This window comes from Colossoma macropomum, unplaced genomic scaffold (assembly GCF_904425465.1).
Source record: "Colossoma macropomum unplaced genomic scaffold, Colossoma_macropomum, whole genome shotgun sequence".
Taxonomy (NCBI): domain Eukaryota; kingdom Metazoa; phylum Chordata; class Actinopteri; order Characiformes; family Serrasalmidae; genus Colossoma; species Colossoma macropomum.
Genome location: NW_023494805.1, coordinates 29,194,349 through 29,218,612, shown reverse-complemented (window position 1 = coordinate 29,218,612; position 24,264 = coordinate 29,194,349). Strand labels below are relative to the sequence as shown.

The 24,264-nt window shown below is 38.9% G+C and overlaps 2 protein-coding genes across 2 annotated transcripts in view; one reads left to right on the top strand and one right to left on the bottom strand.

Moving 5' to 3' along the window:
• LOC118825392 overlaps positions 1-14,223 on the top strand; it is a 31,644-nt gene extending 17,421 nt beyond the window's left edge. The window contains exons 12-23 of the mRNA XM_036595979.1: positions 4,906-5,006; positions 5,435-5,978; positions 6,056-6,170; positions 7,846-7,976; positions 8,407-8,612; positions 10,939-11,136; positions 11,514-11,642; positions 11,752-11,940; positions 12,584-12,757; positions 13,370-13,529; positions 13,724-13,860; positions 14,014-14,223. Of these exons, the coding sequence (XP_036451872.1) occupies positions 4,906-5,006; positions 5,435-5,978; positions 6,056-6,170; positions 7,846-7,976; positions 8,407-8,612; positions 10,939-11,136; positions 11,514-11,642; positions 11,752-11,940; positions 12,584-12,757; positions 13,370-13,529; positions 13,724-13,860; positions 14,014-14,223 (2,294 nt within the window). The remainder of the gene's footprint in view (positions 1-4,905; positions 5,007-5,434; positions 5,979-6,055; positions 6,171-7,845; positions 7,977-8,406; positions 8,613-10,938; positions 11,137-11,513; positions 11,643-11,751; positions 11,941-12,583; positions 12,758-13,369; positions 13,530-13,723; positions 13,861-14,013) is intronic.
• A 7,815-nt stretch (positions 14,224-22,038) lies between these two features.
• On the bottom strand, positions 22,039-24,000 carry LOC118826519 (E3 ubiquitin-protein ligase TRIM47-like). The gene is made up of 2 exons (XM_036597509.1): positions 23,961-24,000; positions 22,039-22,670 (listed from the first exon to the last, which is right to left on the bottom strand). The coding sequence occupies exons 1-2, from the start codon at positions 23,977-23,979 to the stop codon at positions 22,066-22,068; spliced, it is 624 nt and encodes a 207-aa protein (XP_036453402.1). The 5' UTR covers positions 23,980-24,000; the 3' UTR covers positions 22,039-22,065.
• Positions 24,001-24,264: the final 264 nt, after the last annotated feature.

Below are 24,264 nucleotides of genomic sequence, written 5' to 3'. Positions count from 1 at the left end.
AATCTCAAGATTATCAGGACCACTTTTCTTCTTGAAGTGGTCCACAACCTCTCTCAGTGTTGTATTGATCTTCAGTTCAGGTCTCTTGATGAATGTCTCTTTACATAATGGACATTGATAATGTTGACTGTTGTCCCAGTACTGTGTAAGGCAGATTTTACAGAAGTTGTGTCCACATGCAGTGGAGACTGGATCAGTTAATACATCCAGACAGATAGAACACATGAACTGATCTTCAGACAGGAAACTGCTGGAGTCTCACCCAGCTGTGTTTGACAGATCACGAAGAAAAAATGTAGGGAAATATTAATTTATTCTATAATAATATAATCTGTTGGTTACAAATATAAAAGCAATAAATATTAACATTTTAAAAGTCAGAATGATCTATAGGCATTATTTATAAATACTGTGAACCTGAAGTTAAGAGATCTCCCTCTTATCAGCTTTGAGTGTCTTCATACTTTCAGTATAATGCTACTCTTTTAGCTTTAAGATGACTAAGATTGTTTAGCATTGATGATTTGAGTGAATATGTGAAGACTACATTATTTTTATTTTGAGTATGACTCCATTTGTTTATGTAAAATATCTACCACAAAGAATTATAAACCAACACAATTATTTAACGATTATTTAACACTGAACCTGTAAAAACGTGAAAACCAATTTGGATTTACTGGATACATAGTACACAATACACAAAAAATAAACTTACAGGACAATGTAGTTAAATACACAGACATATTCCTTGTTTTTGTGTGCATTATATAACTTACACATTTCTAGTTTATCCATACTCTTTCTTCTACCTCCTCTTGGTTGTGGTCAGGAAGATTCTGCCATGTATTTTCTCCTGCACTTTAACTCTTTTTAGAAAATAAAAACAGACCACTCATTTCACACATTTAACATCATAAGGTATTACTGATTACTGATTTATCACAAAATACCTGCCAGCTCTGTAAACTGTAATATACACACTGCTGTGAAAAAAATCTTCACTCCATCTAAATTTCTGAAGTAGTGCACATTTTTTACATCTTATTTGATCAGATTTTATTTTAGACTGTAGTAGTATATGGTATATTTAATTTATTTGGTGTGCAATGCATCAATTATTCTATATACAGGTGTGGAAAAGTATTTGGAACTTTAATGCAATCAAATTAACAGGTTAGTCAAGATTAGCTGTTTGAGTGCATTGGTTGACAAGCAGCCCTGATTTGGGTCCGCCCTTCCCAGTATAAATCTAACTTTGGCTCTATTAATCAGATTGAATCTGACAGCCCATAGGCATATCATGTCATGAAGAAAAAAAATTCTAAAGACCACTGCAAAAAAGTTGTTAAAGCTTTCATTTTGGAAAAGATCACAACGATATATCTAAGAATCTAGAGCTCCACCAAACCCTGATCAGAGCCATATTGTCCAAATTGAAAGTTTGGAACAGTTGTTCATCTTTGCAGGAGGGGCCATTTTGCCACAATCTCTCCCAGAGCAAGGTGAGCAAATCATTCAGGAAGTCACAAAGAACTTAAAAGCAGCATCCAAAGCTCTTCAGGCCTCTCTTTCTGTGGCCATGGTCAGCATTCATTACTCTACAATCAGAAAGACACTGGGCAAAAATGGGATCCACGGCAGAGTAGCAAGGTGAAAACCACTGCTCACTAAAAAGAAGATAAATGTTCATATCATGTTTGCCAAGATGCACCTGGATGATCCTCAAGAGTTCTGGAACAATGTACTTTGGACAAATGAATAGAACCTAGAATCAACACTGGATTTTACAGTAAGAACCTCACACCAATGTCAATCACAATGGTGGCAGCGTGATGGTCTGGGGACGTTTAGCTGGACCTGGACACTTTGCTCTCATTGAAGGACCCATGAATTCTTTACCAGAGAATTTTACAGGAGAATGTCGGGCCATCTGTCTGTGAACTGAAGCTGAAGTGCAGTTAGACCACTGAGATGTTGTGGCAGAGTGCAGTTTGTGTGAAAGGCTACAAACATAGCTGAAATAGTTTTGCAAGGAGTGGTTGATCAATAACTTTAGGAAGTGTTCAGTTGCAGTTATTGCTGCTAAAGGGGTGTAACAAGTTATTAAATCTAAGGGAACAATCACTTCTTCTACCCAGTGGAATGTATATCACATTGTTGTGTTCTTTGTTCACTCAGGATCCCTTTTATGCATTATTAGATTAGGGTTGAAGGTCTGGTGACATTCATTGCTAAAAATTATGCAACAGTGCTTAAATTCAGATGGAGCAAAGACTTTTTCACAGCATGGGGTCAACATAGATAAGGTGTTTTTGAAACTATTAAACCTCTTTTCTTCCTAATACTGTAATGGAATAAACTGATCATTCTCACAGTTCTCAAGTCAGTAACTGGAACTGTCATTCACACAGTCTCACTGTTTATTTGATTGTATATGGTTCGCTCAAAATCCACCACTCTCCATCTCTACATACAGACAACAGAACCCAGTAATCTTTAACCACGTTCACTTAAAGTAGCTCACAAGCTTAGCATAAAATATCATTGTGTTTTGTGTTAGAGCGATGTTCCCCTTACATAACTTCGTTTGCTCAGTTCAGTTCACTGTGTTAAAGCACACGCTTCTCTTAATGTCACTTCTCAGTTATTAGTGGAATGGGTTAGGCTGCAACTGGATAGTTATAAAGTGTAAAACAAATTAAGTAATGCCTCCGCTTTCGAGCAAAAGACTTTGAGCGCGCGCTCCCGTGAGGGGGTGCATCTCGCGGCAGGGCCACTTCCTATGATATTCAAGGTTCATGAAATGATTGCATTCTTTTACATTAAAAATGTTCAAGCATTTATAAACTATGATTTTGCTCAAATGCTCCATATCAACCCATTAATTTTGGACTCACTCGGCAGCGCCTTATAGCGTTTGAGAAAACCGGAAGACATTGCAGAGCGGTAATTCTCCTTCCTACAAATTCTCTGGCTAAACTACAGCTGACATACATTAACGCTACAGGTGGTTAGTATTCAGGTGAACTGGAGTTGATTGGTGAATCGCGGACGTTCACGGATCATGTCAAATCAAATCAAATCAGATTTATTGTCACATCACAAGAGTACAGGGACACAGGTGAGTGAAAAACTTGAGTGCGAGTTCCACAAATTATGCAGAGAACAGTATTTACAACATAGATAAACAAAACTATAGATAGGATAGAAGAATAGATAAAACCAATTTAACTAAAATATATACATATAATCTTAACAATAACTTAAAAATAATAATATTGCACCGAGACATATAATATTGCACTGGGAATGTAGGGTGGGTGTAATCAACTATATACTATATATAGTAATGGATATTACAGTGCTATGTAGATGTGCAAATAATCACACTAGGTGTGGAGGTAGAAGATGGTACAGTAGGTGGCAGAGTATTTAGTAAAGTGCAAGGTACAGGAAGTTAAGTGGAAGCGCAGGGGGAGAGTATTGTCTTTGGATAGGTATTCAAGGTCCAACTATGCAAGTAAAGTGCGGGAGTACAGTGGGTGCACGTACGTGTAATGGGAAGGGTTGGGCTGGGCAGAGCAGTGATTACTGGCTGTTCAATAGCCTGGTTGCATGGGGGAAGAAGCTGTCTTTGAGCCGACTGGTTCTGGCTTTTAAGCTTCTGAGCCTCCTACCACTCGGCAGCTGAGAGAACAGACAGTGGCTAGGATGGGAGGGGTCCTTCATAATCTTCCTGGATTTCCTCAGGCAGCGGCTGGTGTATAAATCCAATAGGTTAGGGAGCTGAACCCCGGTGATGGATTGTGCTGTCCGCACCACCCTCTGCAGAGATTTCCTCTCACGAACAGTACAGTTCCCGTACCAGGTGGTGATGCTGCCCGTGAGGATGCTTTCCACAGTGCAGGTGTAGAAGGTCTTAAGGATGCGATGTGATCTCCCAGAGAGTTCTGGGAAATGGAGTCTCTGCGTACGTCAGAGCCGAGAGGATGTGTGACAGTTGTCTTGAAAACATTAGCTCAATTAAGACACATTTTAGCTGTATTTAAGCTGATCATTTCACACAGTAAAGCAAAATCTTACAAAAATACATTTCTGAAAAATACTAAAGGTATGCGAATGTGGAAGCCTTCTCGCTAGTGGTCAGAAACAGCTTACCGCCCAGCCTGAGGTCTGACCAGACTGGCTGTATAAGCGTTCCTGTGTCTTTAAGTATGACTCATGTGTTGCTAGGTAAACACAAGATGAGTAGGTTTGAGAAAGACAGTCCTCCTCAGTGGCTGCTAACAGAGAGAGGATGAATTTTTTACACTAGCAAACCAAGCAAACAATCATCTTTCAAAACTGTTGTTTTGTTACAGGTATGTTTTTAAATGCTTGCACGTTTGACAGAAGAATGAAGGTTTTAAATATTTCACTCATACACTTTGAGATCTATGTTGTGGAAAAAATATATATGCAGCTTTGCTCCAGACTCAAAATTAAAATAAAAGTCAAAAGACCAGGATTGGCAGCAAACGAGCATTGATCCTGAATTGGTCCAGGGGCAAGAAGGGGTATCACCTGGCTTCTTCTTGCCCCTCCCCAGTAGTTCAAACCTTTTGATTTGTACACCATTATCTCCAAATGTCACAGTCACCTCAAACACCCATATTTCCAAGCCATAGATTATTTCTTTAATTAGTTTTTCACCTCATTATTCACGTCATTATTAAAGTAATCATTTTTTTATTATAAAAAATTCTTCCCTTATTTCCAAGCCAAGAATTAATGCATTTTTGTAAGTAATTACAGGCCAATGCCACACTCAGGCCTAGGCCTTTGAGCTTTATTTACTTTATCCATTTAATGTGTGTGGTTTCAGTTAAGTCTCTGCTAGATATGCGCTTTTCCTTTTCAAAGCCATTTTAAACAGTCTCACTGTGTTTGTGCCCGTCCAGGTCGCAGCCTTTGATGAGGCCTTCTTGGCACACACCAATACACCACGTTGCCCCACACTCAAGGTCAGTTACACATACACTCTCTCTCTCTCTCTCACACACACAGTGAGAACTAACCATACACAGATAGAGCCATACAGCACAAATGAGTAGTTATAATTAAAGTCATCTATTACTTAAACAAATTTTGGAAACTCTTTTACATAATCAAAAATTCTCCCCAATCTACCAGTTTAATGTTCTTTGTGGTGGGGGCTTGGTGGTGATCTGGTGAAGAGGAATTTCCCTCGCAGGCAGTGAAAGTGAAACTGAAAGAAAATGAAACTCAGAAGAAGCTGAAGCTTATATGGGTAAACCTTTCGCCCGACATCAGTTCAGGGGAGGGCAGTGAACGCTCTCAGTAGCGGTCAGCTAACCGTAAAACGAAGACAACTGCTTTTCTTTGAATGCGCTGGACAGCGAGTGTTTGAGGTTTAGGCGCCTAAGCGCAGTTTGGCCATCGCAGTCTCCTCTGCAGTTCTCTCCGGTCAGTAACCATGCGAAATGTTCTGGTTTTCGTTCTAACAGTATGTCTGGACTTCATCATCATCTGCGCGCTGGATTTTGTAGGCACACACCTGAGATCTCGGGGAAAGAGTTTGGACGGTAGTGATAACCTGCTGAGACAGTGGCTGGAGTCAGTAGTGCGGTGTGTCTTTCTGTACGGAGTCCTTCTCCCGTGCGAGGATGCTAAAAGGCCGGTGGTGAAGCGATGGCTTTTAGCTCACTGTTTTATAGGACCGGTGTGGGAAACGGGTCGCTTAACTGTTTTTGGAACCTTTCAGCTGGCGAAGGTTGACACATGGCTGGTCGGTAGTGTCGCTGCTGCTCTGGGATGCTTATTTTGGGAGACACTGTTGCCTGACAGTGAGGAAAGCAACGGAAAAGACAAGAAGCAGAAGGCTCGAGTCCTCTTCATGAGAGTGGTCCGTTTCTACAAGCCTGACTACCTTCTTCTGATCGGGGCGTCTGTGTTTCTAGCCTTAGCTGTGCTCTGTAAGTATTACGTTCATTTTGGTTGTTTGAATAATCAGTGAGTGAAGCATCCGAGCTCAGGTCCTATTGTTCTTCAGGTGAGATGTTCATTCCACTGTACACTGGAAGGCTGATCGACATCCTGGGAGCTGAGTACCACCGGGGTGATTTCCAAACTGCAATAATATTCATGACGTTGTTCTCTTTTGGAAGGTCAGTAAAATAAACTGGACACAGTGTGTGGTATTACCTGTGTTCCTGTAGAGTTAAGCAGCTCTGTATTCACTACACAACATGCAGTAGCCCGGGGTGTAAAGAGTACTGAACATCCCTACTCTAGTACAAGTACTGTTACTGTAGTGATAATTTACTCAAGTACAAGTAAAAGTGTTAGTAAATAAAATTACTCAGTAAGATTAAATAAGTAGTTAGTTGAAGAACTACTTAAGTACCGAGTTACTTAGCTACTTTTTCATATTTCTGCTGTCACAACCCAAACATATTTCTGAGCTGACTCGGCTACATCATTAGAAATAATCTGTACAGAAAAACACTAAAGCTAAAGTTCTGAGAGCTGAGACTGATCACAGTCCGCTCTGCTAGTGCACATTTACACACCTTTCTGTGAACTGTGTAAGCAACAGGGTTTACATTAAACTGCATGCATTTCACAGTTAAATGATTAGATAAGATGTCCTTGTTTATCTGTTTCCAACAAAGTATTTTCGAGTCCCTGAAAAACTGTGTAGAGGGTGTTAGTGTTTAATTAAGTTAATTTAAGAGAAAAAAACTGAGTCAAAATTATGAGTAAATTGCTTAATTAATAATGTAATTTTAGTGAGAGTCCTGCTGCCCATCAGCTCCCTAAACACTAGCTTACATAAACACATTCACAGCCTTCAAACTGTACATTTCCACTGATATCTGTTCAGAACATTTCTACCATTAAAATTAGCAGCAGCATAAGCAACTTACCCAGCTTTGATTTTACTGTAATATATTTCACTAATCATGCTGATCACTTCACACAGAACCAGACGTTATTACTGCATTTCACAGTTAAACAACTACACAGCTTAAAGACAAACACCAAGGCAGAGAGAGAGAGAAAGAGAAAGAGAGAGAGAGACAGAGAGAGGGCGGGGAGGTTGGGAGGGATCAGATCAGGCCAGTCAACAACGGCGCAACAGAATCACTGCTCAGAGTTTATGAAGATCCTGTATTAGACCAGATTTCTTGTATCAAATGACCGTTTATCTCCAAAACAGCAGCTAAACTAGGCTGTATAAACAGGTAAACTGTAGTCTGTGGGCGACACCTGTTAACTAAAGTAGCTCACAGGCACTGTAATAAAATATACGCAGCAGATTTCAAGTTTAATAAACAGAATCATTATAAAGAAAGAAAACCGTAAACACGGTACCTGTTTAGCTCAGATCAGCTAGCTCAGCTAATGCTTCCTCAGGCTGGAGTCGAATTGTGAGAGCGGATCTCAGCAGGTTTCGTGTTTGGCCGCTGATAATAACGCCATTTTCTTTAGTTTGTGTGAAAATAAATACAGATGACTGTTTGGATGTGGTCTGTTCCTTGTTTGAGCTGGTTAAGGTCTCCTCTGTCCTTCTCCACTAAACTGGACATCTCTGTAGTGTTTTTAAGGCCGGAGCTGCTGTTTTTGATTGGTGAATCTTATAAATTTAGCCACCCTTCGTTCATATTGGTTTCTAAGCTGATACGCTCATAATTTATTTTTGCTCTGTAACGTTATGAAAATTAAAGTAGCGAAGTAAAAGTATTTCATTAAAAATTAATTCTACTCAAAAAAGTACCGTTACAGGGAAAACTGTACTCAATTACAGCTTAACCAATAAAGCTTTCTGTCTTTCTTCAGCTCTTTCAGTGCAGGCTGCCGAGGAGGCCTCTTCATGTGTGCTATTGGGAGCTTCATTCGTAGAGTGAAGCTTCAGCTCTTCGGCTCCCTGGTCAGGCAAGAAATTGGCTTCTTTGAGGTTACAAAGACAGGTACACACTTACATGATGCTCTGAGATTTCCTTCCCCCATGCTTAGACTGCTCAAGACCCAAAGACTCACTTCTGAACACTTGATAATGTTTAAAGCCAACATGAAATCAAAATTGACCCCCTTACCTTGTCAATTCATGTCTCTGGTCATATTAAGTGTGATTACTCATATATCATTTAAAATTTGGTTTAGTGGCATTTTTGATTGAAGTGTAGTGAGTATTTTAGTAGCCACAAGCCACTAAAATAGAGTCTTTGAATGGAATCTGCTTTCTTGTGGTGCTGACACTGATTGTAGCATGAAAGTCATTTTATGATATTTCATGTGCTTTTAAACTCTTGTTACCATAGAGATTTACTCCCTAAGCTGTGTGACATGGCCATGAACAGCACATAAAGTGTATTTGCAATGTTGCAAATTTTCCTGCAGGTGACATCACATCCAGACTGTCCACAGACACCACTCTGATGGCCCGAGCTGTAGCCCTGAATGTGAATGTTCTTCTGCGGACACTGATTAAAACCATAGGCATGCTATACCTGATGTTCAGCCTCTCCTGGAAGCTGACACTACTGATGCTGATGGAGACACCTTTGACTGGCCTGTTACAGAACATTTATGACACACATTATCAGGTACTGACCAAACAGACTTAGATATAAACATTGTCAGTGTGGATGTCCAGCACTTCCATACTAAACACAAAGCTTCAGTTCGATGTCTCATATATTTGTGAGTGGTGAAATGGTTAATGGTTTAAGACATTTGTCCACCGACAAAAAGAAACAATGCCTACCAATGTCCAAACAAATACTTGCGTGAAAATGTAGCAGCAAGTGATTTCATTCGCAAAATTCATGAGAGCTACTTTGGCTTGCCAGTCTTTCCATCATAGCACTGATTCCTCCAAAGAAAACTGCAACATTTGTATTTGGTGATCTAGAGGTCATCATGATCTTTATTTCAGCAAAATACCTGCCACAGAAGTCGGTGGGTGGTTCTGTTTCTGAGACTCTTATTACCTCTTATCTTTTAAGTAAGATGCTGCTTTGTTTCATAATTTGTGTAAAGTATTTACAGTGAATGAAGTATAAATATTTTAATTAATAATTTCTAGAGATGGCACAATACCACTTTTTCCTTTCTGATACCAATGCCAATATCGAAACATTTTTCTCTCCGATACCTGATCCAGCATATTCCACTGCATTTCTGCATGGTATTAGATTGGTGCCAGCTCCAATAATTACACATATGAAAAGAAAGTAAGAGTGTCATTTTAAACTGACTGTAGTTATAAGAGTAATAATAAAATATCCAGTGGTTAAACAGATTAATAAAAAACTCAAGATGCTGCACTTCAAGAAGGTATAAAGCTTACATACCTCAATTAAAAAAAATGGGATAGATGTAAAACATTATTTCTATAAACATTTTTAAACATTACTTCCATAAGCAGTCAGAACATTTAAATCCACTGTGCATTAGTCCATTTCAGATGAGCTTGAGCCTGGAGTTGTTGGTGTATTTCCGGACTTGGTGACATGGCTTCCGATGTGCATAGTATAGTCTTGACTTGTATTTGTGGATGAAGCAACAAACTGTGTTTTTAGGGGTTATGAAGATATGCAAAATTCTAAGTTTGATTTGATACAGTATTGTGGTGTCCTGATACAATACTTGTATCAATGCAGCAAAAACAAGTGCCTGAATATATGTTAATGTGTTAATGTTTGCACCATGCACAAAGGACAGATAAGGATGTATCGATGTACATATGTTCAATTTAGAGATGATGTTTTTTTTTCAGAGGTCAAGATTCAACTTGATTTATTAATATTCAGTGCACTAAAAGTGTCATGTTACAGGGCTATAATTATAAACTGAAAAGATTGGTTTAATTAAAAGCCATAGATTTTATAAGCTCTTCAAAAACACAGAACACAGCCCAGTCATTTGACAGGTCCATATCATAAGCCGTGCCCATTTTACTCTGATATAAGGCACTCGGATACTTAGTTTTGATCATTGACAGTGGTTTTCATGAAAGACAGAAAATGAGAGACACTCTGAAGGGGAACAGGGAGAAAACATTAATGATACAGTTTTACATTTTGATACAGTGTTTCAAATTTGATTTTTCGATACATATTGAAATCGTTACAACCTTTTATTGAGAACCATTTGTCAAAGTATTCTCGAGCCTGTGTGATGATTTATATCACAGAAGCATGTCGGTTTTTAATGCTGTGCTGTCTGTGGGGTTGAAGGTTGCAGGCATTCAGTTGTGGTTTTTGGCGTTGCCCTTTTAGAGACATTGTTCTGGTTTCCCTGAAACCTTTGCTGATATTATGCACCATAGAGATATCTAAAATCCTTGCAATCGCTCATCAAGGAATGGTTTTTTAAACTGCTGGATTATTCACTGTTTGTGTGGATTTACAAATTACTCGTGTTTTTTTGCATTTCACATACTGTCCCAACTTTTTTGGAATTGAGGTCTGTATTTTTCTGCCATTACTGAATATGACTTAGTGACCACATATTCATGTTGGCAGTGATGCTTAGCAAGAGTCATATGATGTCAGTAAGTTAACAATGATAAGTTATCATACTGCATACACTGACCTATGCAAAAAAAAAGTATTGTTGCCATACCTTGAGGAGATTAACATGCATCGTATGGTTCAAAAGGACCAGAGAAGTCATAACTTTGGGAATACAAGCAGTGGGATGAAAACCTAGGATGTGGCGCGTTTGTGACGTTTACCATGTAATTTTCACAAGCGCCTCTGACCCTCTGAATGAGTGGTCTCTAGCATAAACAATACACAACAATTTTGCTGAATGCATTTATACTGTCTGCAAACTGCTAGGCAGCTACAGAATGCCTTTTACTTTGTAAAGCTTTCAAAACTAGCTAAGAAACAGGAGAAAATGGCTTGTTTATGTTTATTGTAGAGACTCACAAAGGAGGTGCAGGACTCTATGGCAAGAACCAACGATGCTGCAGGGGAGACGGTGTCAGGCATCAGGACAGTAAAGAGCTTTAACTCAGAGCAGAGTGAGTCGTGTCGTTATAATGACCGGTTGATGGACACCCATAATCTAAAGACTCGGCGGGGCACAGTCAGGGCAGTTTACCTACTGGTGAGACGGGTGAGTATGAAATTAAGCCCCTCTGTTGTCTTTGTAATTCAACTCTTTTATTTGATTATAATTATTTATTTCCTTTAAAGGCTAATTTCTGCTTTATTTAATTGTTAAATTCATTCAGAGTGGTTTGATGTGAAATTCACCATTCTGGAAAGACCAAGTCAGAATTGTTCCATTTGCCTTTTTCATTATGCCTTAATTCTAATTTCTGAGTAAGGCTAGAGTTTAAACCAGTGTATGCATTCAGAGTATTCGCAGTATTAAACACTCTAGCTTTTTGATCATAACATTATTGAAAGATTGCTAATCTCAGGCCTCTCTTTCCCACTGAGTGTATTTGTATGTGAAACTGTATGTCTATGTATGTGTGTCATTTTCAGCTAGTGGGGTTGGGAGTGCAGGTGGCTATGCTACACTATGGCAGGCTGTTTATCCAGTATGGACAGATGACCACAGGCAGTCTGGTCTCATTCATCCTCTACCAGTCAGACCTGGGGGACAACATTAGGGTATGTCTACCTTTGACCGTACCTAAAGAATAAAGGTGGGAGACTTCGGAAGCTGCAAAACCTTTATTATAACAACCTGCAAAACCTTCTTTTGCTATACCTCTCTCAGACCTTGATCTACATATTTGGAGACATGCTGAACTGTGTGGGTGCAGCCGGGAAGGTGTTTGAGTACCTGGACCGCAAGCCTGAAGTGAGCACTGATGGGACGCTTCAGTCAGAGAAGCTAAAGGGACATGTCAGCTTTCAGAAGCTCAACTTCTGCTATCCAACACGGCCTGACCACAGTGTGCTAAAGGTACAGCTCTTAGATCAGCTGATGTTCAGTTAACCTGTGACAAGATCACAGGGCAAAATATTTGATTTGCTTTTTTTGTATTATCAGTTGAAACACACTTGACTAATTTCTGACAGCTCACCTTAAATAAGATTCATAAGCATTTCTTATGAATAAGATTCATAACGCTGTTGTTGGAAGAAAACCTTGTATCTCCAAAATGACAACTTTCCAGGAAAAGGAAAAAACCTACTTTACTTTTAATGTAAGTCAATGGAACCAGACATTTTTCCAAGTAATTTTGGGCCGTTTCTTTTTGTCCATTCTTCATGAAATTTACACACTATGTAAAGAGCCACAGGCTTTTTCAAATCATGTTAAAAACTGAAAAACAAAAATGGAGATACGAAATTTTCTTCCGACAACAGCAATAAGAAAGTTTCATCCTCTTCCTGTTACATACATGAACATAATAAACATGCTAATATGCAATGAAGCACATCTTGTTACAAAAAATATATCAGTTCATGTGTAATCCATTATGAAAAATGCAACGTACTAATGTACTACGTGCTGTTATTTTTGGAATTTAACCATTTTATAGTTTCAAATGCAATTATTGGGAAAAAAACATTAAATTCAATCCTGGATTTTGTTGTTTCAGGACTTCTCTTTGGAGCTAAAACCAGGTCAAATGACTGCCCTGGTAGGGATTTCTGGTGGGGGGAAGAGTACTTGTGTGAGTTTACTGCAAAGGTTCTACCAGCCCCAGGATGGACAGATCTTACTGGACGGACAGCCTCTACAGAACTACGAGCACAAGTATCTGCACAGCAAGGTATGATACTTGTACTTGCATCATAAGATACTGTTGTAGTGTCACTGTGGAACTGCTATTGGACTGCACAAATTTTATTAAAAAATTCTTAACATTTAACGTTTAGATTACATAAGACATCTGAATATGGCATTTTGTATTAATGTGAGCTGTGGAGTTTGAGAAAATGCCTGAAAACCCGCCATAAATTCTAATTTGAGCGTGGCTATTTTAGTAGCAGTTCCTTCATTTAAAACGGGCTTTGCTTGCATCTATTCAGAATGGGTGTTGAATGTAAAGAAACTTTTAGTCCATTCCACATTTGTCTTTGTAAGTAGAAGAGGTTTTATTATGTTATTTTTGTCCACACACTTTTGTTTTGTGAAAAGAAAATCATTTATATTTTCCAGTAATTTGTACTGGAAGGAGGTAAAGACTAATTAAAGTACGGTCTTGAAGACAACTTGATTTTTTGGGTTTTGTTTGTGACCCAGTCCTGCTCTCATATGGACTCAGTCTTGACTTGGTCTCACTCTGATTTGGACTTGGCCTCATTGAATTTATTCATTGTTAGCAACTATTGTATTATATGTTGATCAAAATGGTTGCATTCATAATTATTATCTTTTGCAGATTGCTGTGGTGGGCCAGGAGCCTGTTCTCTTCTCTGGTACAGTAAAAGACAATATTGCCTATGGCCTATCTAACTGCTCACTTGAGAGCATCCAGGAAGCAGCTCGTAAAGCCAATGCTCATGATTTCATCCGTGAGTTACAGAAGGGTTATGACACAGGTAAATACACTGGCTCAGATTTTGAATTTGCTGCATATAACAATTAAATAAGAAAGCACATAAGGTGGCACAGAACTACAAGTGTTGCATAATTTTACCATAGTCTTTACATTGTGATTTCAACAACACTAACTCATTTAACATAGAAGGTAGTCTTAAAAACAACATGATTCTGAAAAAATGCTGTTCAATAGATGTAGGTGAACGAGGAAGCCTTCTTGGTAGTAGTCAGAAGCAGCGCATTGCCATCGCCAGAGCTCTGATCAGACAGCCACAGGTTCTCTTACTGGACGAGATCACCAGCTTTCTGGATGCCAAAAGTGAACAAGCGGTAAACATACACACACACACCCACACCCACACACACACACCCACACCCACACACACACATACTGCACTGTATAATGAGAGAAACAGTGTTACTTGTAATACATGTAACAGATTAAAAAAAACATGTAACATCATGCTTCAAAATATTTCACAGATTCAAGACGTCTTGGCCAACTGCCCCAATCAGACATTAATGGTGATTGCACATAGATTGAAGACCATTGAGAAGGCAGACCAGATCATTGTGATTGACCAGGGGACAGTGCTTGAACAAGGCACTCACCAGGAACTGATGGAGATGAAAGGGCATTACTATAAACTGAAAGAGAAACTCTTTACTGAAGATACTACTAATCTAAGTTAAGATACAAAGCAAAGAGACTGTAGTCTAATGAATATTTTAATGACACGACCTGAGGCACCACCAGTCTATTATACAGCCATAATAATAAAATGTTGCAATGGATGTATTTGGCATTGTACACAGTTTCTCATAGTCTTTGGAGTTGCACTGTTGTTTTATTTGGTCAGCAATGAAGCTTAAGTACTTGTATTGCTGAACCTTCTTGTGTTTATTTTCTGCTCTCAAAAACTGTGCTCTGTAAAAAGGAAACATGCTGCATATGCTGAAAAGGCAGTAATGAATTGTTAGTTTCTTCAGTTGATGCGTTGTGCTGTCCTGACAAAAACAGTGTATGTATATTTCCCAATTCCAGGGACATGGGGATTTTGTGCTTGAAATTTTTAATGTCCTTGTCTAAACAAAATGCACTCCTAAAATACAGTGCCTCCCTGGGGTTGTTCTGTAGATTTTGTCAGGTTAACACATGAAATGGCCATAGCGAAAAAGTCCAGGTGCTAAACTGGCCTCCCTGCAGTCCAGAGCTGTCACCCATTGAAAACATTTGGCGCATTACTAAACTAAGCAAGAATGGAAAACATTTCCCTTTTAAAACTACAGCAACTGGTCTCCATATTTCCCAAACACTTACAGAATGCCGAAGAGTTCATGCATCACAGTTGTAAATATGACACTGTCCCAACTGTTTTTGAAATGTGTTTCAGATATCAAATTCAAAATGGGCTTATATGTTTCAAAAAATTTATTTTGACATGTTGTCTAGTTGTATTTTGAATTAAATATGGGTATAAATGATTTGCACAGCATTGCATTGTTTTTATTTACATTTTGCACAGTGAAATGGGTTTGTACAATTTACAAAGTGCAAATAAATGTTAAGTGGACCCGATAAAATGGACAATTAGAATGAGTGTTGATACAACATATCTAATAGCTAGTGGTCAGTGAGCGTAGGTGTTTACATGTGTCTGTTTTATGCTCGGGTTCTGAATATTAATGAATTATCTGACTCCTTTTTAAAGCTTGGCTTTGTGCATCTACCACAAAAGTGTATGCCCATGCCATCTGTGCACACTTGGCTTCACCACTCTGGAAAATCCCTTGTACTCACTCTCTTTCACTTTCTTTTCACATTTTCGTTTGATCCTTCCGCATGTTTGCTGTAGCGTCTGATTTGGCTGTGGTTGGTAACATGCCAAAGCCAAGCCTAGTATTTAATGTCTACTGAGGAGGGGGATTTAGATTACAGAAATAGGCTCTCTGAGACTTTGTGCTCAACAATTCAGCAGCACACCACAGTCACACCTGCCCAACTAGTTACACAGGCCAAAACGTCGTAGCCCAAACCCTGCTCAGGGTTCATCTGAGGACTTCAAATGTTCATTAGTTCACTATAAAGTTATGGATGCAATGTGTCAATTTCTTTTCTGTAGAAAAAAAATTGGACACTAGTATTTTTATTCAGCACTGGCGTTTCAATATTAGCTCTGTAGTGATGCTAGTCTATTAATGATGTATCTGCCAGCCTCTGAATTTCAGATATGTATTCTGATGGAAGCTTCATTTTATGCTCTTCCAAATACATTATATTTCCTGCCTCTTCAAATGTATCCTTGATCCAGTTTGTCTCTTTATTATGAAACAAGTACCCATTACAAGAATGACAAACTAATTTACCTTAATGTGTATGCAGTAGGATCGCCTGCCAGTTCCCTGGTTTGACTCTGATATTCCCCTAAAATCCCTAAGGGTGTAACACAAAGCAAAAAAGGTGTCAAAAGTCCCTTCATTATGTGTATGTTGAGTTATTAGACAAGCTGAGACTGTCCTCAATTTGGGAGACAGTAAGTTATTTACACATATAAAACTGCAAAAAACATGGCTTAAATTTCTCTGTCGGAGAACCTCCGGTGCCAGGCCAGATCATTTTAGATTAAAAAATAGATAAAACAGATCCAGTCTTAAAATCTGATTGGCTGAGCCGCGTTCAAAGCTATTTTAAAATATTCAATGTAAGCACATCCTGACCACCTCACAACAACTGACCTCTGTATTACTGTGCTATTTCACAGCAATCCTTGTGCTGTTAATGGAATAACCTTTGATTGCAATGCTGCTTGCTTGGACCACTGAGTGTACTGATGAAGTAACCTGTTTTTGTTTAAACTGAGGGGCTTACACCTTATTTTCTTAACTAGATCTAAGCAGGTCAGCTAGCCAACAGGCTAAAGGACAGCAAACACAGCAGCAGTACAAACACTCATTTGAAGTGCAAGTCTCTGCAGAATTAAACGGCTGTAGTTTGTAACCATAAGTGTTTCAGTGAATTATGATAGCAGTGATCAGTAATGATTTATTCTGTACAATATTTTATAAAGCACTAATGTTAATGACTGAGTGCTCGTGACCTGATTTGCTGTTGCTGAAGAGAATTGTCATAACATTTTGAAGAGTATCACTGACGTCAAGATTGGATATGATTGGCTTACAGGGATTTGATTGGCCAAGCTGGGTGTCATGCTTACCCCCAATGCCATTTCCTTTGTATTAGAGAGAATCTCTGAACACGTGTATTCAGACCTGAGCTTCAATTGAGCGGCTAACAAGCTAATCCACTGGAATGTTTTCCAGACTACCACAACCTGGCTGAGTCCCAGAAAATGCTCCAGAACGAGTCAGTCCAAGGCCTATCGCTGAAACATACGAGTCCAAGAGAGAGCGGACATTTATTCCCACTTTAATGGATGAATTGAGTGGGTGAGCTACAATGAAGAACAAGGGATGTTTTGCGAACCTCACTTTGGCTGAAAAGTAAGTAGTTAAGCTACATGGGCTACAAAAGTAACATCAAACTGCACCTCTTACTCAAACGATACATTATTAATATTAATTTTATATAAAGTTAAGAAGCAGAACTCGGAGCTAACTCATTAGTGTCTTTAATTTAGTGGCTTTTACTGAACGTTAGCACTCCAGCTATTCACTTAGCATTGACGTTAGCTTTTTACCTCAGAAGAACATTGTGTGTGTGTGTGGTGTGAGAGAGAGAGATAGAGAGATAAGGTGACTTGACAGCTATCAGCAGCAGAGAGTGAGAGGGGAGGCCTTAAACAAACATGACTGCAGTGGTGAAAATAGAGTGAAAATAGTCAAGTCAAACTTGACAGAATGAAAATAGTCAATATTTTTATGGTAGTGTCACTGTGTTTACTATTTACCTAGACGACATCTTGGTGGGGTACGTGGTTTCAGGCTGTTGGCAGCCTGTCATGGTGAACCAGTGGGCATGATGGCACACTTCTCATTTCTTGCCTACTTGTTTGTCCCTGGAAGAACAGGCTTATTCATGATTTTGCTTTGCCATCTACTGCTTTTCTTTGCTGCCATCTACTGGTCATTAAAAGTTGTCGCACTCTGAAAGAGTGAGGACAGATTGAGGGTTAACTAACACAGATTTGTTGCAGTGCTTTTATTTGCCATGTATAAATACTGACATGTTGATACTTAAATCCAGCTATTTAATGATCTGGAGTCAGTCTTCCTTCATCCACTTAGGTAGAGCCACAGAGAGCTGTTTGACTGAGTTGGGTTTTAATTTAGTCTTCATGTCCACAGAACAAGCCTCTATAACACTCCCCCAGTGTCTAGACAAATATGTAAAGGAGCACTTGCCTTCATTATGGCTTCTCAGAACTAGTTTTCCTTTTTGGTAGGTTACCCTCTCCACAGTAAGAAGACAAAGCCTGTGTGTTTGTTTCAGTGATTCATTGTGTACACAGTGTTAAGACTTTGTGTTTATATAAAAGGGGTTGACTCTGGAACAATAGCTCCTTCAATTAACCAATATTAACAGTGATCAGAAATTGTTTAATTGATTAATGGTTAGTTCTAAGTGTTCTTTTTTTTAAGATTTTTTAAAGAGTTTAATGATTTTAAATCAATAATTTGGCTCAGATTGCCCCAGGTGTGGGGTAAATTGATTATGGTACTGGGATAAAAGAAGCTTCTCAGTGAATATGGAGTAATAATCAACTTATGTTGAAACGCTCCAAGAACAATGCACACATTGTAGCTATTATAAGTAAAATGTTAGATTTCACACAGAGAGGAAAAAATATGGTTATGATGCATAGTATTCAGCATCTGTCCACACCAACCCAGATTTCTCCAATAAACACCAACAAAACCAAACGCTGGGTTGGTGTACTATACTATACTTGTGTTTAATAGTTAATAGTCTCTAGAATGTTCTCTATTCACGCTGTTTGAGAACATCATGTGTACTTGGTAAGCAGTGTAAGCTGTTCTTCATCAATCTATTTTTTTGCAGAAAACAGTTTGGAATGAATACTTTACAGCCTTTTAAATCTAGGAGTATTGTGCATCGATCTGGTCTTATTAATGATTTCGCTATCCCAATTTCCCAAATTCCAAAGTAAAAATGCATGAAAGTCATGCCACGAATACATGGGAAAGAGTTCTTCAATGATGCATTTGACTTGCCGAAAACATTTTAATTTAATAATCTAACAGATTGTTAAAAGTGGCACATACCGACAGGTCTAAATTAAAAAACAACAACAAAGAATGTGTTAAATATTTAGCGCAGGTAAATCTTTAGTGTTGATAGCATGACCAGATCATGGTTTTGTAGTCAGGAAGTTCTCATCTGTCTTTGGTAACACAAGTGAAGCCAGAGTACTCAAAGTAAAGTCACCAAATACTATTACTTGCCCAATAAGTGAATCAGAATTTAAACTCTCTTTAAACTCTCTTTGAGGCAGTTCTTTTTGAGGCGAGGATAAAATTAAGCACTATTACATGTTTAGTCTCGCAATACTACAGACTTGCATTCGGACTACATCAAATCTGAAAGTTTCTCACCTGTTTCTTTTAACCTTTCATTAAGAGTTTTTCTGAGTTCTTCATCCAGACTCTTCTGAAGTTCAGACAGAGCATTACTCACAGGCTCTACACTCAGATGAGGGTCAATGCTGATGTCAGTCCAGTTCTTGGTGTGTGGAGGGGTACACAGTGATGGGTAAATCTACAGTCCAGGAGAGAGGAGAAATCCCTCAGCATGGGACAGTGTTGTTGTGTGATGTGCTGCATTGTCATTGAGGAGATAGAGGGACACTGACCTGTAGGAGGTGGAGGTGGTCCTCAGTGTGTAAGAACTGCTCCAGCTGATTGTCTCTCCTCTTCAACTTGGTGATTTCCTGCTCCAGCCCTTTAATGAGGTCTTCAGCCTGCCTCTCTGCTGCTTTCTGCTTCTCCTCCATCACCTCAAGCAGCTCAGCCTGGCTTCTCTCAATGGAGCGCATCAGAGCAGTGAAGACTTTAACACTGTTTGCAATCTCTTTGTCTGTGTTTTTCTAATTAAAAAGAACATTTCACTTGAATCCCATTATAGTGAATTGGAGCATATGATTAATGCCATTTGATAAACTATATATAAAACACAATGAAGACTCAATATTTATGTAATTACGACATGATGTTTCACTCACTTTTCTGAGCTCTACTGAGTGTTTGATCTCTCCAATTTTCTTCAGTCTATTGTGTATCAACTGCTGCACCTCTGCCTGTGTCTCTGCCAGATGTGACTAGGGGCAGAGAGGAAAACAATCGACTGCTTGCAGAATTATGATTGACATAGCCAATGACAGTCATCTCTAAATGCTATTTCCTCCATCAAGCGAAGGAAAAACTTCACTGAACTACTTAGAATGAACCTGCAGTGAGAACAGTGGTGGCCGTAAATTAGTCTGAATTATTAGATTAAGACATGGAAATGTGTTGCTGAGGTACATATTATGCCTGACACAGGCAGAGTGGTTGTTTTTGTTTCATTCCTGAAGCTGAATAAAGTTTGTATTAATCTATGTGGAAGACCAAATTCACAGCTCAGACAGACATATGCTGGCTCTAAGGTCAGTTAAACATTACCTGGGTTACTGTGATTGCTAACATGCATTTTTAATATGATGTCTTACTGGAAATAATGTTACATAACAGAATTAAGATCAGTTCGCTAAGCTAACCAAATTAGTTTTGCTTATTTTAGCTGCTGACAATGGGCGACCATCAGCTTGCTGAAAAGCTGAACATGTACTACTGTAAGGTTTGAAAAACGCAGCACAACAAACTTCTCCAGCTCCAATTCACATGCCATTCAAACCACAACACAAACATCAGCACCTCTGAATGCCAAGGTTGTGCACCAGGAAAGCACTAGGCCTAGATGGTGTTTCACCATCCGTTCTGATGGTTTGTGCAAACTAATTTGCACCAGTCTTCACACATATCTTCATCTGATCATCGTAGCTATGTGAAGTGCTTTCCTGCTTCAAATGCTCCACATTAATAGCCATCCCCCAAAAAGCCACTATCACAGGACTGAATGACCACAGACCCATCACCCTGACCTCTGTAGTCATGAAATCCTTTGAGAGACTGGTATAAGTACATCCGAAGGACATCACAAGCACAACATCACAAGTTCCTGTCCTCCCAGTTCCTGTTGGACCCCCTGCTGTTTGTCTACCAGTTCAACGTGTCTGATGCAGTGAAGATGGGACTTATATCACCATATCCTTCAACAACTGAACCAGCCAAGGACATATGAATCTTGGTTTTAGACTTCAGCTCAGCAATTAATACCATTCTTCCATAATGCTCCACAATAAACTCTCTCAAATCAGTGTACCAACATTCCACCAGCCATAGCATTACCAGCTTCCCAACATCCACTTTGTCGAAAAGAAAGCACTGCAGAGGTACATCCTGCAGCAGCTGAAGTTTAACCTTCCTCAAGAGCTGCTGGTTCAGTTCTGTAGAGCGTGTCATCACCTTCTGGTGCAGCTTTGCCACCAAACACCCACAAACTGCAGAACCTTTGTCACAAAAGGCCACTGATATTAATTTACCCACACTGCTTAGTCTGTGCATCTCTAGAACAAGTACGCTGGCAGAGAAAATCATCATTGACCCATCTCACCTTTGTCATCATCTGTTTCAGCTCCTCCTCTCAGGCACACAGCCAAATAAGGGCTAAAGCAATCAGACTTCAAAAATGTTTATTTCCCTACATCTTTACACCACTTATGAACAGTTGTTGCACAGAAACATTGTGTTAATTTATGTACTGTTTCTGTACATAACCCTTAATTTATTTTATTCTATTTTATTTAATGTTATCTTAAGGATTCTACCCCCTACTACGTCCTTTCTGGCTAACGTTCTCTGCACTTTAAATAATATTTTATTCTCAAATGTATATTTGGGTGAATGTCTACAGGTATAGGTATTTGCATGTGTATGACCATATGTTTATGTGGTAGAACTCTTGTATGGATGTTGGTTAGTGCACAAGCATGGTAGAACGCAGGCATGGATGTCTATCACTGTACAAGTGTGGTAGAGCTCTGGCATGGATGTCTGTTACTGTAATAGTGTGGTAGAACTCAGGTATGGATGTCTGTTACTTTAATAGTGCATGGTAGAACTCAAGTGTGGATGTCTGTTACTGTACTAGAGTGGTAGAACTCAAATGGTTAATTGTACCGCAGCTTTCTTATGGAATGTTTTGTAATTTTTTAATCTTAATCTTATCTTTTTTCTAGGTAAAGTTTTATAAGGGGGTCGCACACTGTATAGCGCTGTCGCCTCACGACAAGAGGGGCCTGTGTTTAATTCCCCACATCCTGTGATGGAATGGTGACCTGCCCAGGGAAGTTTCTTGCCCATGGCCCAGTGACTGCTTGGATAGGCTCCAGCACCCCCCATGACCCAGGAGGATAAGTGGCTTAGATTAAGTGTAAGTGGGTGTTATTTATAATAACTTTATCTAAATGAATGTGTATTCTTCATAATTATGTTCAAACAGAAAGATCTCACCTTCTTCTCTGCACTTTCCTCTTCTATAGGAACAGCACTGTGATTCTTGTGGTCTGTTTCAATGCAGAAATGACACACACACGTCTTGTCATATTTACAGAACAGCTCCAGGGGCCTGTCATGTTTCTGGCATATGTAGTCCTCCAGGTTCTCCACTGGGTTGATTAGTTTGTGTTTCTTAAGTTTTCCAACTGTATGCGGCTCTAAATGGGTCTTACAAAAGGTCACACCACAATCCAGGCAGGATTTCAGGCCTTTCAGCTTCACTCCAGTGCAGACGTCACAAAGAATCTCAAGATTATCAGGACCACTTTTCTTGAAGTGGTCCACAACCTCTCTCAGTGTTGTATTGATCTTCAGTTCAGGTCTCTTGATGAATGTCTCTTTACATAATGGACATTGATAATGTTGACTGTTGTCCCAGTACTGTGTAAGGCAGATTTTACAGAAGTTGTGTCCACATGGAGTGGAGACTGGATCAGTTAATACATCCAGACAGATGGAACACAGGAACTGATCTTCAGACAGGAGACTGCTGGAGTTGCGTGCAACTGTGTTTGACAGATCATGAGGGGAAAATGTATGAAAAATTTCTTTAACAAACAGTAACATTCCTTAATGATAGTTATCTTTAAACATTTTTCATACGCACTGTGGCCTCAACCATGTACAGAATGTTTAAGATTTTATTCTTTTCATTTTAAGAAACTGGTCTAAGGAAAAGTGTCTACCACAAAAATAAGATGCCAGCATGTCAAGAGTGCATTCTGTTTACATCATAGATGTCTATGAAAAAAAAAAATCAAGCATAAGCTTCAGTTCTATGCAAGCAACAATGCAAAATTTCAAAGCCATGCTAAAATTAATTTTTTGGTTATGGGTTTTAGACTTTGACCTCTTCAGGTTTTCAATTACATCTTAAATATTGAATGTAACTGCGTACAACACTGAGAATGATATTTCCTTACTTTTGTGCTAATGAATGCCTTCAATAGGTTAATATATTGGAGGACGTACAATATGGTTGTGCAATATTTGATCTTTGAATATTTAATCTTTGAAATGTAATCTTTCAAATCTTAAATCTTAATAATTTTTGAAAAGCAATCTTTTTCTGTCAAATCTATACCTATGCTTCCCTGAGATCCCCAACACTATCTCAAGCTGATTTCACCTCAGTCCCTAGATTCTGCTGCTGGTTTCAATGATGTTCTCTAAACCTCTGTAAGCGTCCTCTCCTGATACACTCATGAGCCTTTTGCTGCAGGAAAATCATTTTGTTGGCTAGTAAGACAGGATGCATTTTGTGTGCCTCTGCAAGATATGGGTATAAAAGATCCCCCAAAAAACAGAAATATAAGAACATATCTCAGGGGGTGTGACAATACGTTGTGAAATTGTGATATTGATAATCTGAAAAACTGTACATTGTCCAATAAATTAACCTCTTGAGAGCAAATATTATTTTTATTGTTGTTTTTATACCTTGTTAATATTTCAGCTATGTTCAGTCATTTTGTAAGCAGTTTAAAACACGATAGGGAAAACTTAAAAAAAATCATAGCTGAAAACTACTTGATGTACAGTTGCAAAATTTTGCATGGCTTCATTAACTGCATTGAAGTTTTTGCTTGAATTTTCATGGAAATGCATGATGTGACCAGTCGCTGTATGTAGGTTTGTGTGGAATAGAACATTCAGTGTCCTGTGTCATCAGGAATGACACTTGGCTCATGCCTGTGACCAAATCACAGCATTGATGTTATTCGTGATTACACACTCCCTCTCATGTCCTATTGCATAGGCATATTTCATGTTTATGTGTCTGTTGTGTAACTTACACTCATCTGGTTTATCCATATTGTGTCCGTCCTCCGCTGGCTGTAGAGAGGAACATAGTAAGACTTTTCTTTTTTGCTCCTTTTAAGTCTTTTCAGCAAGAAATCACATCACTCAGTTTACATACAGTATGATATATCTCTGATCAGTCTATTTAACATGTCATACAGGGAGATTAGGGAGAGTTGTAACATGGGGTAAGCTGTAGCACTCCCAGTTTAATCAATCACAGGCAGATCACTATTGCACACCCTGCTGAGCTGACAGGTGAAGTTGGAAGTCTTTGTGAAACTCAGTGGTAAGACA